This window comes from Colias philodice, chromosome 1, assembly GCF_061535455.1.
Source record: "Colias philodice isolate Cphi_HAF_F1 chromosome 1, ilColPhil1 Martin Lab GWU primary, whole genome shotgun sequence".
Taxonomy (NCBI): domain Eukaryota; kingdom Metazoa; phylum Arthropoda; class Insecta; order Lepidoptera; family Pieridae; genus Colias; species Colias philodice.
The window spans coordinates 16950384-16967610 of NC_143086.1; the positions used below are offsets into that span (position 1 = coordinate 16950384).

A 17227-nucleotide genomic window follows, 5' to 3' on the forward strand; every position below is an offset into this window, starting at 1 on the left:
ATTGTGGTGATGGACCTAGCAACTTCCAGGATTTTCTTGGTAGACATCACTATCCCACATGACGACAATCTTGTTAAGAGATGTGGGGCGGTGTCTCTGCCGAGATAATCCCCATAGTTGTGTCCACCAATGGGCTGGTTCCTACCTCCTTAAAACAATATTTAAGGAGGTTGGATTTACCGGTGAAGCCCATGACAGTGGGGATACAGCGGGCAGTCCTGCTGGACAACGCTCGGATAGTCCGTAGGTTCCTCACTCAGTCGCCCTAGACTTCGGCCGTCTGGCCACTCAGCCGGAGTTGTTCACAACACCGCCGCGAGGCGAGATACTTGCCCCCCCATTAAATAGTAAATGAAATTGTCACATTTATTTACTTGTGCAGGAAACCTAACATCTATAACATTGAACCTTCTGTGTCGTTAGTCTATGCCAATTACCATGGCAACTATTTGTTTATTTATATTTAATTGGTGAATTCTTATGACTTTTGCTTACACCTGCGCGGAAGTGACAAACTATCTTTGTCTTTTTTGTTTATATCATTTTATTAGAGCCATCTCTCTTATACAGTCTGTCAATGTAATAAATTGAGTAAAATGAAACTTGTATTTGTGTGTGCCTGACACTGCATAATATGAAGCATTTTTTTTGGATATATTGTGAGTATATAACGTATCTATACATAAAATATCATTGTATACAGGCCGAATTGATAACCTCCTCCTTTATTTTTGAAGTCGGTTAAATATCAAAAAGGTAACAGCCCTATAGCTATAATAGTGCTTATGTCATAATTTCATCACAGGGGCTTAGTTTCCTAACTGTATGTACGTATATATACATATCGCACGCTGAGAACGAAAGTGACCTAATACGAAATTCGTGTTTTTTTGGGAATCATCAAAAAAGTGTTCGTAATTTACAGAACTATTTACAAATCATGTCATAATTTGTTCGCATGCAAAGTTATATAAGATATTAAAGTCTGATATCATTTTAGAGGATATTGTCCACCCATACAATCCATAAAAAATAAATTAAATTAAATTTAAATATTTTTTATCTTTTTTTAAAAATTACCATTAGATATTGCGTCACTTTAGTACTGAAAGCTTGTAAATCATCTTTGACTAGTTTGGGAATGAGTCACTTTAGTATTTTTGTTCTATGCATGCATTTGGACGTAACCTGAATTATGTCAACTTAGTATTAAAATATTAATGGGAAGTAGTCTAATGAAACCAAATGTTAACTAAGAAATTATATTTATTGTTTGTTTCAAGACTCATTTTTACTATTTACTTAATACCTATGGGCAATCAACTCTAATATTGGTATTATTAATCAACAAAAAATTATACTTCAGTATAATTAATTAAAAAAAGTAATACAAAAGTGCAGTTTTAGTTAGGAACTAGCGGTCCGCCCCGGCTCCGCCCGTGGTACATATTTCGCAATAAAAGGTAGTCTATGTTCTTTTTCAATGTATAAAGATTATCTGTGCCAAATTTCATCAAAATCGGTTCAGTAGTTTATGCGTGAAAACCATACATACATACAAACCTTTCCTCTTTATAATATTACTAGCTTACCGCCCGCGGCTTCGCCTACTTTGTTTCAAACCTAATAAATTATACACTAAAACCTTCCTATTTAATCACTCTATGAATTAAAAAAAGCCGCATCAAAATCCGTTCCGTAGTTTTAAAGATTTAAGCATACAAAGGGACATAGGAACAGAAAAAGCGACTTTGTTTTATACTATGTAGTATAGATTTATTTCGCACCTCTTAAAGTGAAAGTTTATCAAAAAATTTTGGCTCAGAGCAGATAGATAAATAGCGAACAAAACGCAAGTAAGATCCTGGAAAGTACTAAGTAAAATTCTACTAACAGCTGCGAGTGAAAATCTAGGTAATGAGATCCGATGCAGAAACAAGTGGCCGAATGCCAAAAGGTTACTAACGAAAAGAATGAAGCATACCTATCGTTACAGCAGACCTACACTTGCAGACGAGAGAGAGCATAAAGCGCGACGAAGGAAAAAAAATAACTACACAAGAGAAAGAAGAAGAAATGTGTTGATGTCAACTAACTTGAAGAGATTGCTAAAAGTTTCTCAACGAAGGACTCGAGAAACTTTTACAGCCAAACTAATAGAGGTAGGAAAGATTTCAAACCTAGAACCTCAGCTTGTAAAAGTAAAGATGGTGAGCTACTAAATAGTAAGAACGATATTATTAAAAGATGGAATTAGTACTTCCAAGAACTGCTAAATAACACAGAAACTGCTGAAACACCTTCTGCGATACAAAATTATACTAACATCCCAGATATCTCGCTGCCTACAAATAGACGAAGTTAGATTGGCCATTAGGAAACTCAAAAATCATAAGCCACCAGGAACTGATTACATCTCTGTGGAATTGCTTAAATATGCTGAAACTAGCTTTAAGGAGAAATTATATAAGCTGATAGTCCAGGTGTGGAAGTCTGAAACGACGCCCTGTTAACTTTTCTTTATTCTTTCTAAAAGCACATTGCCTTACACATTTCATAGGTACATGAACCACAGACTAAGTACAGGGTTACCACAACAATGACATAAGAAAAATTATAGTTAAGTTTTTCTAATATAATCTAATACGCCCGATGAGTGGAACATCGCAGTAACATAGGGTATATATTACAGCGGTGTGTACAGCACAAGAAAGGTGACATATTTGATTGCCAGAATTATCACGGTATATCTCTTTTAAGCACGGCATATAAAATCTTCGCCTATGTCCTTTTCAATAGAATATCTCCATACACAGAAGACAAACTAGGCGACTACCAGTACGCTTGGGGCCCTAACCGTTCGACTTCTGATCAGATTTTGAAACACTTGAGTTCAATGTCATAACACACCATATTATTTTCGTGAATTTTAAGGCTGCATACGACAATGTTCACCGAAATTTCCTGTACCAAGCGTTGACTGAGATCGGCATTCCACCACAATTGGTGTCACTTACAGCAATGACGTTAAAAAAATAAAAAAGCGTCGTTCGGATCCATTCAGTATCTTGCAACCTTTTAGGGCAATGGAAGGCCTTAGGCAGGGTGATGCGCTCTCCAGCCTTCTGATTAACATAGCCTTAGAAAAATGCATCCGAGATTCCAGAAATTGAGACATCGGGCACTTTATTTTTCGAATAGATACAAATACTGAGATACGCGGATGATATAGACCTGGATCGGGAGGACGCTACCAGCAGTGATCCTCTACTGCTGTTAACGCATATCTTGCTATAGACAAAACTGCCCAAAAGCTCGGTCTACAAGTCAAGTTCGTGGCTGTACGTGACTTTGTGTACCTGGCATAATTAATAACAAACCAGAACGAAATATCTGCAGAAATATGTAAACGAATTATGGCTGATTCGGCCTTCTAAGATATTTTTGATCGAAACTGCTATCCCGAAACATAAAGGTTCTGCTATAAAAGACCCTACTAAGACCAGTACTAACATACGGGTCCGAAAGTTGGGTCCTGAGCAAAAAAATGAGGATTGCCTGCGGTGTTCGAGCGAAAAATCCTTAGACGGATTTTCGGTGCTGTGCTGGAAAATAGACATTGGAGAACGCGGTATAACCATGAGCTTTATGAAATGTACGAGGAGCCGAATGTCTTATAGACCATAAAACTAGGCCGTTTACGCTGGGCCGGATACGAGGCACGTATGGACGACAAGAAGGCACCTCTGCGTCTTCTCTATGGAAAACCAGATGGGCCGAAGCTCCGATGGTTGGATGGCATCTAATGATTGCTGTGAAAATCTGGAGAACTCAGACAAAGGACCGAGAGATCTGGAAGAAAATACTGGACCAGGCCAAGGCCCACTAGCAGCTGTAGAGCCTCAGATGATGATGATCACTCAGCGAGGAAACTCTTGTATTTCATGATAACTTTTTGGGTATGAATTTTTCGTTTTCTTTTTCATTTTCTTGAACCATTTGTAATATAAAATCATCTTTAATCTCTTCATATAATGACCTAAACATAAATATTTAAACAAATTATTATTGAAACAACGACATAAACTTTAATACGCCATAAAATTAACTTATCAAAATATTATTAAAACGGCCTATTTATACATAATACACTTAAACAAAGAAAGCATTTAATAAAGTACAGGCATAACGAGAAATATGTCGTTACCTTTAGAATACTTGATAATACAATAAAACCGGCCAAGTGCGAGTCGGGCTCGCGCACAAAGGGTTCCGTAGCAGCAAATATAATAAATTACAGTTAAATCAACCTATCTCAAAAACTATAAGAGATACTTTGATCAAACCAAAAATCGTTGAAAGAGTTAATTAGCATGCATCACCTCTATTTTTTTTAGAATTTTATACCCCGTAGTTATAAAAATAGAGGGGGGGGGACATACTTTTTACGACTTTGAGAGCTGATATCTCAAAAACCGTTCACTTTAAGAAAAATGTTTTTTAGAAAACTTTATATCATTTTAAAAGACCTTTCCATTGATACCCCACACGGGTATGTACATCGAAAAAAAAAATTTCATCCCTCAGTTACATGTATGGGGGGCCCCACCCCCAATTCTTTTTTTTACTATTTAGTGTCATATTTTTGTAGCGGTTCATACAACACATATTCCCATCAAATTTCATCACTGTAGTACTTATAGTTTCCGAGTAAATCGGCTGTGACAGACGGACAGACGGACAGACGGACAGACGGACATGACGAAACTATAAGGGTTCCGTTTTTGCCATTTTGGCTACGGAACCCTAAAAATGACTTAATATGATTTAAGTCACAATTCAAAAACTGCATTTTAGTACAAAAGTGACCTAATACGAATAACGGTCTTGTTAGGATTAGAACATTGACAAAATATTTACTTACCTTTCGGTAAATAAACGCCGCAATCAGGATTAAATCACTTTAAAACTAAGAAATGTAATCACCGTGCCGACATAATACTAAAACGGTCACTATTTTAGCGGAGGGACGTTTAAAATACGCAAATTATAAAGAGACGCAACATACGTGTTTTTCGGTTTCTAGGTGACATAGGATAGTTTTTGATTTATTAGATGATAGAATACCTTATTCTGAGTCATTTTATGAGTATAACTCATTTTTGCAAAATTTTGAGTTAGGTCACTTTCGTTCTCAGCGTGCGATATCTGTCAACCGTGATAAAAATCACTAATAAATGCGTTGTGTTTTTTTAATAATGTTACCTACTTGTCTTATTTTGCTTCTTAAATTTACAAAAGAAAGTTTTTTACTGGGACAGGGATTCGCCTGATAAATATTAAAAATTAAAATTTACATGTGTTTCAAGTTCGATTGACAAATGTTTCAAGTCCGTATCGATTAATTTACTTCAATAACTCAGGCCCCGGAATCACAGACACAATAGAAAATTTATTGGTTAATCGATGTTTTTAAGCAGGTTATACCTCTCTTCGAACTTCGAAGATAAAATTGATAGGCGTCAAATGTTGCCTATTAAAGTGGCTCGATTATAAAGACACGGTGAGTACTTGCACAGGCACAACCTAGCAGCTTAGCTCAGCCTACAATTTTAGGTAAGAAAATAGTTTCATAGGACGTTTAACATTTTTGTAAGACAGCAAATTTAAAATTCCGCTATTATTTTGTCTTTTTCATTTGTTTAACTCTTGGTTTAACTACTAATTATTATACTTAGCTGTAATTTCAGAAAAAAAAATTAATGTATCCGGAACGAGGTGTTTCATTTTGAACAATTTATTAGCTATATAGAGTTAAAATTAGTAGGTAACGTTCACGTTTAACGTTGTTTACATGTTCTTGATTCAGTTCTGTTCCAGTCTTTTAAGACGTCCACTGCAGGACATAGGCCTCCCCCAAAGATTTCCATAACGACCGATCACCAGCGGCCTGACTCCAGCGGCTCCCCGCCACTTTGATTAGGTCGTCTGTCCGCCTCGTTGAAGGCCGTCCCACACTGCGACGTCCTACGTGGTCGCCATTCGAGAACCTTTTTGCCCCAACGGCTATCGGTTCTGCGGGCTATACCTATGCCCAGCCCAAAGCCACTTCAACTTACTAATACGGTGGGCTATGTCGGTGACTTTAGTTCTTTTGCGGATCTCCTCGTTTCTGATTCGATCACGCAAAGAAACCCCAAGCATATCCCGTTTCATAGCTCGTTGAGCGATGCGAAGCTTGTGCACCATGCCCGCGGTTAGGGACCATGTCCTTGATTAGTTAAACAATAAAAATGTTCGATTCCATGATATTTTTATTTATAAAAGCAAATGTTTTTACGAGAAATTAACAATTTATTATTTTTACCAGTATTTGTGTCGATTTGAAAAATAAAATAACAATTTAATTTTTTTAATTTTTATTCTATTCCCGGTCGAAGCAAGTGAATTTTCGAAAAGCTATGAATGCAGTTACATCTCTTTTTAAAAATAAAGGAATGTTTCCTTTCAGAAAAATTTTCAATCTCCAGTATTTCAAGTAGGTACGTTCCCTCCAGGGCCCATCGAAAATTTCCACATTGTATATAATTACATTTATATTATATTTTACTTATTTTACATGTACCCAAAGCGCTTACTTACACACACGAGTAGGTGATAGACATTGTTATATTTTATGACATCATCATCATTATCAGCCTACATTTGTCCATTGCTGAACATAGGCCTCAGTGATCAGTCATGGGCCATGGGCCATGGCACGCCTGAGCCCAGTCGTTCGCTCGTATGAATAACAAGATGACAATAATTTTTAAAAATAATTTGGAAAATCCAAAAGTGCACGCCTCATAATTTTTTTTTAATAAATATTTATTAATTATTATTTTTGTTTATTTAATAACAATTAAACCACATCGAATCAGACCCTGAAAAATGAAAGGGTTCTATTCCTGAGCATACTCAAGCGTAAGAGAAAAAAAAAGACTCGATTAGTAAAGTATTTCGGTCGCTATCGTGTTAACAAGAAAAAGGATCCGCACATACAGACACACGGACGTCCAAGACAGAACTTTTTTAAACTGTTTTTTAACTAGTTTAAATAACAAAAATGACATCAAAAATATCATGAACGTTAAAAATAGTGTTTTTTCTTAATATGTGTGTGTATGTATTATCTTACAAGTGCAATGTATGATACATAAAGACATTTTAAGTTTGAAAAATCAGATGTTTTGCGCGAAGTGACAGTAGTACCCACCTCAACGCTTCGCTTATGAGGCGTGCAATAACAAAAAATAACTCTGTTTTTATAACATAACAAGCACAAATAAAATTGAAATGCCATTTTACCGGTTAGCTAAAGTTAAAAATTCATTTATGGGTCAAGGTGTACTTTTTTACAGCAGATTTCATTGTATTGAAGAAATTAGTAGTGCTTGTAAAAATGTATTCGTTCAGAGAGCCTATATGGAAGATGAAAGTCCATGGAGGGTTGTCGCGTAAGGATTATTATGATACAACGATATTATATAGTTCACAGGGTTATGATATATTATGTAGTTACATATTATGTAAAATTATTAAATTGTAATATTGACATGATTTTAAAAGAGCAACTATGGAGTTTCTTCTCGATTCTTCTCCATAGATACTGCTTTTCGAATCGGTGGTAAATGTTAAAAAAGCGTTATGACGATTCAAAAGTTTGAATAATAAAAAGCTGAGAGTTTGGTTGTTTGAATGCGCAAATCACTGGACATAATACATAAGTATTTCAAAAAATATTTCAGCGCTGGGTGGTGTACCCAAAGTGATAAAGATAATATAAAAATTAAAAGATGATGAAATGATGATAATTATTATATGAAACATTTAGTGTTTAGGTAGGTTTTGTTTTTATTTATTTTTATTAATTGCTCAGTAAAATTAAGCAAGTTGATTAATAATTATTGTTCATCATTGTACCGTCAGTACCGTGTTGTTGTAACCGAAAACTACTTCAGTTGTAATTTTTGGAATTTGTTTCGTTGCACGTGGAATAAATCCAACCTTTTAATGGAATGGATTAAATGGATAAGAGAAGTAAAAATACATGGAACATTTTAATAATAAATGTATTTAATTAAAGTAGCGTATTAAGATCTAGGTACTTTGTACACTTTCAAATAATTTAGATCAGCTCTTTACAAAAATAGCAAGGCTAAGCTTTCATAATTTGCTCTATTTAAGCTATTTTACCAAATTGGATGAATCTAATTGAATAAAAAAAATACAATTAGGTATAACGTGATATTTTTGTGCATTATTTACTAACGAACAAGATTGGCTTCAAATTATAAGTTATAACATAAACATGATAATATTGTTAATAATATTATACAAACGCAAGGTTTGCCATGACATGCTGACGATGGTTTGTGCATGCTTTGGTGGAATTTTTCCAATACAAAGATACAAATATGTGTGTGTATAACTAAAACAACTGCAATATAGGTACTATTGCAATATACCTCTCGTCTCTCGAGTGAATTGAAATAAGTTATAACTTTATTTCTCTATAAATCTAAGTGAAAAAACTAAGCAAGTTAAAATCAGTTAATAAAATTTAATTCGTCTTCTACAAAATCTATCACCACATTATTTTGTACTGGCGTTGTAGGTGAACATATTGTGAATTTTCCACTGCGGCGTTCACTATTCGTATGTCGATCATGTATCACACAGCAGCTGTACAGAGTACACTTAACACTAAGCGGAGGGCGCGCGGGGCGCGGGGCGCGGGGGGCAGTCAGGCGTCGGCGGCGGGCTGGAAGGAGCGCACGATGCTGAGCAGCGCGGTATAGGTGCCGGCCACCAGCCCCACCAGGCCCACGACGAACAGCGCGCCGTCCTTGAGGAAGAGCAGGCGGCGCGCGGCGCTGGCGCGGCGCGGGAACGCCACGCACGCCTCCATCAGCGCGGGGAAGCAGATGCCCAGCGCCGACAGGCACAGCGCGCCGAACAGCGAGATGAACAGCCCCAGCCGCGGCACCGACACCGCCAGCACGACTGCGGACAACGCGGGCCATGTACCTACTCTCCAGCCTCTTAATTGTCTAACTACGACCGATCGCTGATGCTCAAGGGTGATTACTGATTATATACAAAAGTTGGGTGACTCTTAAGGATATTTTGTTCACTATAATTATTAAATCAATAATTAATTATTACAAATTCGATATGATAGCTAATCTAGTCTAGTAAGTTCATTCAAATGCTTGTGAATCTATTGCATTGTTCATATGATGAGATTTAAAAATAGTTTGGAAAATCCAAAAGTGCACGCCTCATAATTTTTTTTTAATTATTATTTTTGTTTATTTAATAACAATTAAACCACATCGAATCAGACCCTGAAAAATGAAAGGGTTCTATTCCTGAGCATACTCAAGCGTAAGAGAAAAAAAAAGACTCGATTAGTAAAGTATTTCGGTCGCTATCGTGTTAACAAGAAAAAGGATCCGCACATACAGACACACGGACGTCCAAGACAGAACTTTTTTAAACTGTTTTTTAACTAGTTTAAATAACAAAAATGACATCAAAAATAACATGAACGTTAAAAATAGTGTTTTTTCTTAATATGTGTGTGTATGTATTATCTTACAAGTGCAATGCATGATGCATAAAGACATTTTAAGTTTGAAAAATCAGATGTTTTGCGCGAAGCGACAGTAGTACCCACCTCAACGCTTCGCTTATGAGGCGTGCAATAGTCAACGCTAGAACGTTTGTGTGTATGTGTGTGTATGCTACTTACAAGTGAGCAAACACAATGCTATCCTAAGCCCGTACTCCCAGAGGCGCAGCCTGGTGGAGCCGGAGCGCTCAAGCCACGGCAACAGGTAACCCTTCCAGAGCACCTCCACGGGCACGTAGCAGTGCAGGCCGTAGCTGATGAAGATAGCCAGCGCGAACATCACGATCACGCTCGACGCCAGCCTGCGCATCGAACACAACGATAATAATACGTAGGGTATTGTGAAACCTTAAGTAAAAGTGGGTCATTGTCAAATTTTGCGCAGGTAAACTTGTCCCTCAAAAGTTTTTTACTTCTATACCATTAAAAAGTTAACTGTCACTCAAAACTTACAGCAAATACAAACTTAATCGCATTATTAATAAAATAAAGGCCTATTTTTCATTTTTTATTTTATTTTTTAAAGTAACATTGTGGTTTTTCTGGTAACAGAAGGGTTTTCCATACAAATTTGACCTGTCCCAAGTAGCACTTCGTTACAGAAAATATAAAATAACTACAATTTCCAATATACCAACCCACATCAATTAAAATATTACTATAAACAGAATATTGTAAATATTTCTAAGAGTAGATTTTAAAACCGATCAGTGCTAAAATTTATTTTATAATTTTTTTTTTAACTTTGTCCCACGTAGTGTTTAGAATCGTGTGCTCTACTATGTTACTAAATAAATAATTACTCAAAATAGAGGTGGCGCTGTTTTCGACTTTCTATTAGCTTGAGCAAGGTTTCTGCAGCCATTGTGGTCGTTTGTCAGGTCGGGGGGAGGCCCCGGGAGGGGTACATTGAATTTCAGTCGACCGCATGGCGTTGAACATGCCGCGTGTTTTTATTCCGCATCAACATTGTTACCTCCCTATTAACGTGAGTAAAACCGTTTTTTTCTATTATTTTACGTTCAATTTGTTGTTTAAGGGGTAATTATGGTCAATTTGAAATAAAAAAATAACTAAATGCATTATTCTATGATTTATGTCTTTTAGAATGTAAAATTTACAACTCTGTTATCATCATTCTGTTACTTAGCTCATGGTAACAGAGTTGAGTAAGCATGTATTCTTTAACTTTTGTTTGAAATTTTATATTTGTAATATTTTTTTTTAATAATCGGTTTCCTAAAGTAATTTTGAGTTGTTATATATTGTAAATAAATCATATATAATTAAATGTAACCTTGAAGATATTGTTACAGGATATTCTGCCGTTATTAACGCCCTTAAAATGCTTCTCACGCTAGCTGAGCAGCAAGCAAGCTAAGAGAAACATATCGCAGTTATTTACAGATTATATAAAATTTAAGTAACAATTTCAAACAGTAAACAAGAGATACGAGACGTATTAAAAACAATGCAACAGAGAAAAACGAAAGAAGTCTAAAAATAAGGACGGCAATCCAGTAAATGCTATTAAAAAACGCCATGAAAAAGTTAAGAATCGGAAGGAAAAGTATGCTATTGATAAAATATTTGACAAGAAGGCCGTTAAATTCTCTAGGCAGGAAATAAAAATTATACAAGAGTGTCTTGCTGTGGATCAAAGTTTCATATGAAAAAAATCAGCCCACATGTAAGAAAAATGTTTTAAAAACCAAAATCAATCTTTTCAAACGTGACAACATATCAAGAGTATGCAATTTATTCACTTATAGTACAAAAAGAACAACTAAGTTACTGTGTTACAACTCTGTTACTTTCGTGTCCCGAAGATTAAAGAACATATTTACGAAATTTAGGAAAAGCTATTCAATACAATACTGCTATATTACAATAGGTTAATTTGCCAGTTAATGAAGCGGTTATATGTTTTAATTACTTACTTACTTTAACGGCGCAACGACCCAAAGAGGATCTTGGCCTCCGACACCAAAAGTTTCCAGGTTTCGCGCCTTAGCGCCCTGGTGTTGAGGTCTTCTACTTGAAGGATGTCCAGATCTTTTTGGACTTCGTCTCTCCAACGGTGACGAGGTCGGCTGACGGGTCGCCTACCGATCGGCTTGCTTATGTACACCCTCTTCGCAGCGCGATCGTTTGGCATCCTTTCTAGGTGACCGATCCATCGAAGGCGGGCAGCTTTTGTCTCACCAATAATGTTGGGTTCACGGATGAGATCTTCGATGTCTTGATTTTTCCTCATTCTCCAAGTTCCCTCATCAGTTTTTGTAGGTCCTAAGATTTTCCGATGTATTTTCCTTTCCGCAACTAAGAGCTTCTGTTCTTCTTTCTGGCTTAGTGTCCACGATTCGCACCCATACATTAGGATTGGTCTAATAATGGTTTTATAAATTTTGACCTTTGTTTTCCTGCTTATAATCTTGGACACAAGGATTTTATGGAGCGCTGCTGAGCATCTTAGTGCGTTTTGGATGCGGATATCTATTTCGGCTTCTCGGCGGTTAGTATCCGTAACGGTGCAACCTAGATATTTAAAGGAGTCTGTTCCTAGGTATGTAGTATCTCCGGTTACCAGATTTTTCCTACACACTCTAGTATCTTTGTACCTTTTCATATGTAGGTATTCCGTTTTTTCCCCGCTTATCTTAAGGCCAATCTTAAGACCTTCCGATTCTAGTGTCTTAGCCATTAACGTAAGATCTTGTTCACGTTGTCCTAGAAGCGCTAGATCGTCAGCGTATCCAATAACTTTGTGATTGCCGTTGAGCTCAATCCCACCCTCAAGTATCAGGATTTTTCTAATAAGGTATTCTAGAGCAAGATTGAACAGAATTGGTGAAAGTGCATCTCCTTGTTTTAGCCCAGTGGTGACTTCAAATACATCAGTAAAGCCTCGACAAACCTTGACTTTCATTTTACTGGTTTCGGTAGCTACTTTTACCATTCTTACCAGTTTTTCAGGGATTTGGAAAAGTCTCAAGATGTTATAGAGTGAATCCCTGTCAACGCTGTCATATGCTTTGATAAAGTCCACAAATAGGATGTGAAGGCTCTGTGCATACTCCCACCTTTTCTCCATAATCTGTCTCAAGAGAAAGATTTTATAGATATTTCATGGAGTTGTGTAGAATTTAAGGTTTGTTATTATTCATAAAGTAACAGAGTTGACTAAAACTTTAAATGAATTACTGTAAAACTTAAAAAAAGCTTGTACTTGTAATGGTGATTATAAGATATAAGACTGTAATTAATATAAAAGCCAAAATATGTGCGACTGGCTTATTTAATTTTATGATAAAAGGTAAAGTATAATGATAACAGAGTTGTATTTTTTCACCACCCTGACGCACTAAATCTGAAATAAATCTTAAATTATTAGTTAAACATCGCGGCCAACTTAAATTAACCCTACTTCAGTTGTTTTAACAGGCACAGGCATAAAGAAAAGTTCAATTTTAAAATATTTTCTTTTTCACATTTTTGAAATCTGCAGTTACGTTTACCTGCGCAAAATTTGACAATGACCCAAGTATTTCTTAGGATTGCACTCACGGGCCTTTGGGCAGGTCGAGGGTGATGGAGTCGCTGCAGTCGGACACGCAGTACACGTAGCCGATCGCGCCGACGGCGACGTACAGCACCACGATGATGACCATGCCGAGGTTGAGCACGCCGCACGGCCGCCCGAACGCCTTCGGGGTCTTCATGTTGTTCTCCACGGCGATCACCTGCTCCGGTCCAGAACACACGCTTTAATATAAGCCCGGTGAAAAACGACGTTCATTTCACCTATAATTTCACTAGCAAACTTTTATTTATCGGTTTACACATCAGTAATTAGTTTTTCAATAATCAAACTACATAATTAATATGGTTACATAATTATTATAAACTAGTTGCGCTTCGCGGTTTCACCCGCGTGACTCCGCTACTGTTGGTCTTAGCGTAATGATAATCACTTCATAGTATAAAACAAAGTCGCTTTCTCTGTCCCTATGTCCCTATGTCCCTGTGTCCCTATGTCCCTATGTCCCTTTGTATGCTTAAATCTTTGAAACTACGCAACGGATTTTGATGCGTTTTTTTTAATAGATAGAGTGATTCAAGAGGAAGGTTTATATGTATAATAACATCCATCAAATAGTGGCGAAGTACTGTTATTTTTGAAGTTTCTAATGTGATGTCGTAAATAATTACATTTTTTCCGCTTACATTGCAAACACAGGCTGAAACCCTACGAGTTTTATCAAAATAATGTACTAATAATAATTATTGTACACATTGAAAAGGTCTACAGAAAAGTCCGTGATGGTACATTATGTCTATCTCTTATGAGTAACCCACAATAACTTTTTTAAAGTGAAACTTTTATTACATCGTCTCAAACTTTTTGGTCTGTGTAGCGCATGTCGCGTGTATCCCGGCTGCCGAGTAGGTATACCTACTCGGCAGCCGACCGACATGCGACATGCGCTACACAAAGCAGTGTTCGTAACCGTTCGAACAGTTTCACTTTTACCGTGGTTTCATAAAACCACACAACATTTTTTTGTCATTTACTTTTTACGATAAATTAATAATGGCTAATTTTCGAAGCGATTTTAACCAATACAGCATTAATCCTTAACCAATTAAATACCTTGAATACATTGTTCATTTAATATAGACCTATATGGCCCTTTACACCGTATGATTGAAGTGAATATTTTCGATGATATTACAGATTTAAAAATTGTGGGACGTAGCGTTTGCGGCGGTACGTTCACAGTTTTTCTGTAGTGTATTTAGTATCAGCATTGCACCCGTGCGAAGCCGGGGCGGGTCGCTAGTATTATAATATAGCCTATTTGCCTTCCTCGATAAATGGACTAAAGAAATTTTGCCACCAGTTGCCAGTAGTTCCTGAGATTAGCGCGTTCAAACAAACAAACAAACTCTTCAGCTTTATAATATTATAATATAATATAAAAAGTATATAGATGAAACAATAACCAGACCGCTTCTGTACATGAAATATGTTCCATAAAGAGTAGTTGCTATACAATATTGGTGTATTTTTCTGTTTGTTAGTGCGTTAAAATCAGTGGTCCAACATTTTCCCAAAATTTTATAATTGATGATAAACCAATATTAAGTTCAACAATATTGTCATACTGCCTCTTATTAGAAAATTGACGAAATATAAAATTTTGCGGCGCCGAATGCTAGTTGTTTTATAAATGAATAATAATAGACAGAATAAAAGACTTACGACGCCGACGGCGGTTAGTGCGAAAAGTATCGTGCCAAAGAACAAGGGGAAAGTGGTGGGCGAGCCCCAGAGGTCCAGCTCCTGCGTGGACCTCTCCCCCGTCAGCAGGAAGTACACGATGATGCCCAGGCCTACGAAGGTCATGAGGTTGGCGAGCGCCGAGAACGGCGCCAACATCTTCAGACTCGGGATCAAGTTGAACGCGATCAGCGGGCCCAGGATGATGAGCATGTGGATCTCCACCGCCATCGTGTAGTAGGGATCCACGACCTGCAAACGAACCATTTTGTTGTTGTTAATATTCGTTTTTTCAGTAAGCGAGTCAAAGCGAAACATGGCTACCTACCTGTTCAACCTCTGTAGCATTATAAATTAAAACGTAGGTACTTAATTGTGCTTATAGGTTCTAAGCATTATATTATGTAAAGCGAACTTAAATTATTATAAATTGCGAATGGATGGATATTTCTTACGGTTCCATTAAAATTTCTGCACAGACGATTATTCCGTAACTATTACAGATATCAAAAAACTTTAAACTGATATCGAAAGTACTTAACCTAATGAGTAAAATGGCCGTAATAAATTTTTAAAAATAATACGATACATATCTAAAAAATTAACATTAAACCCTTCCTTAAATATAATATATATATATATATATATATATATATATATATATATATATATATATATATATATATATATATATATATAAAACTCAAAGATGACTGATATAGTGATCTATCAACGCACAGCCCAAACCACTGGACGTATCGGGCTGAAATTTGGCATGCAGGTAGATGTTAGGACGTAGGCATCCGCCAAGAAAGGATTTCCCGAAATTCTTGCGGGAACGGGGAAAAACGGGGATGCACGTACAAAGTCGTGGGCGGAGGCTAGTCCACAATATAAAAGAAAGTCGTGTTATTTACACTATCTATAACTCAAGAACGGCTGAACCGATTTTAATGATTTTTAGTTCGTTGGATTCTAATGTTTGTTAAAATCTAACCGTTTTCGAGATATTCTTAGTTAATTGTTTTTTTTTTTTTATAAAAAGTACCCGTTTGACGCCTATGAACTTGGATATATCTTGAAAAGTTGTCTTATTATAAGAGTAAATGCCGCCGTCTAATCTTCGGCCTATAACTGAAACACACCCAAAGTTAAATTATAAACAATTGATTTATCTATAAGGGTAACCGTGCTAATATGTATCTATTTGGTTCTAATTCAAATTTATTTATTTGCAGGATGTACATTTACAAAGATATTAGGTAGGTACAGATTACATAGACTCTTAAACATTCTGGCTCGTAATTATTGAGAGTGCAAATCCCTACTAATATTATAAATGCGAAAGTAACTCTGTCTGTCAGTCTGTTACGCTTTCCCACTTAAACCTCTCAACCAATTTTGATGAAATTTGGCACAGACAATCTTTAGACCCTGAGAACATAGGCTACCTTTTATTGCGAAATATGTACCACGGGCGAAGCCGGGGTGGATCGCTAGTATATTATAAATTACAATAAACAATTTTATATCATTACAAACTTATAGTAGCTATTATAAATTTTTACAAACAAAATAATTCGATCGAATATAAGGTTCGGAAATTAGTTTTTTTACATAATAAATATTATTATATCAAAGATACACAAGTCAATACAATATTTAAGCCTAAGCTAAGTCCTCGTTCATCTTACATGTCAGAAATTCATTCACCGTTTAGAAGCATTTTTGTTTCAGAAATGAAGCAATCCTCTATTTAAGTTTATTAATATTACAACTCCTTATATTTGCGGGAAAGTAATTATAAATTTTTATTACAGTCATTCCTTGACAATTTGCATAAAATTATATATGTATTTTGATTTACACATGGGGAAGCGTAGTCGGGTGGGATCCCTAGTCTGAAACAGGCAGTCTTTTTCAAAAGTAACAAAATGATCTCTATGCTATTTAACAAAAAGCGCTATCTCGAGAATATAAAGGCAAGCTACAGTCTGAGTCAGGATCTGTAACCTTTGGAACATCGGTCTGCAACTATCGAGGGGGCCTATTCCTGTTATAGCTCTGACACACTTTTTTTGAGCTAGAAAAGCTTGGTGTACGTCAGTAGAATTACCCCATATTAAAATGCCATATCTCAATATAGAGCCAACATAGCCGTGGTAAGCAACAATAGCGGCCCTTTTTGAAACCACATTACGTAATTTTCTAAGAGCATACACGAATCTATGAAGTCGTGATGCAACTGTTCCACTTATAGGATT

General features: G+C 36.4%; 1 protein-coding gene across 4 annotated transcripts in view; it reads right to left on the bottom strand.

Moving 5' to 3' along the window:
* The window catches only part of LOC149491566 (proton-coupled amino acid transporter-like protein acs), a 176738-nt gene that overhangs the window by 141133 nt on the left and 18378 nt on the right, over positions 1–17227 (bottom strand). For 3 of the 4 annotated variants that reach the window (XM_089695410.1, XM_089695429.1, XM_089695421.1), the window contains exons 6-9: positions 14946–15215; positions 13247–13422; positions 9800–9981; positions 8096–9048 (exon numbers count right to left, since the gene is read on the bottom strand). In XM_089695410.1, coding sequence (XP_089551536.1) covers positions 8789–9048; positions 9800–9981; positions 13247–13422; positions 14946–15215 — 888 coding nt within the window. In that variant the 3' untranslated portion in view covers positions 8096–8788. Of the gene's footprint in view, positions 1–8095; positions 9049–9799; positions 9982–13246; positions 13423–14945; positions 15216–17227 lie in introns of those variants that run through there. The other variant, XR_016315634.1, reaches the window with a different exon arrangement.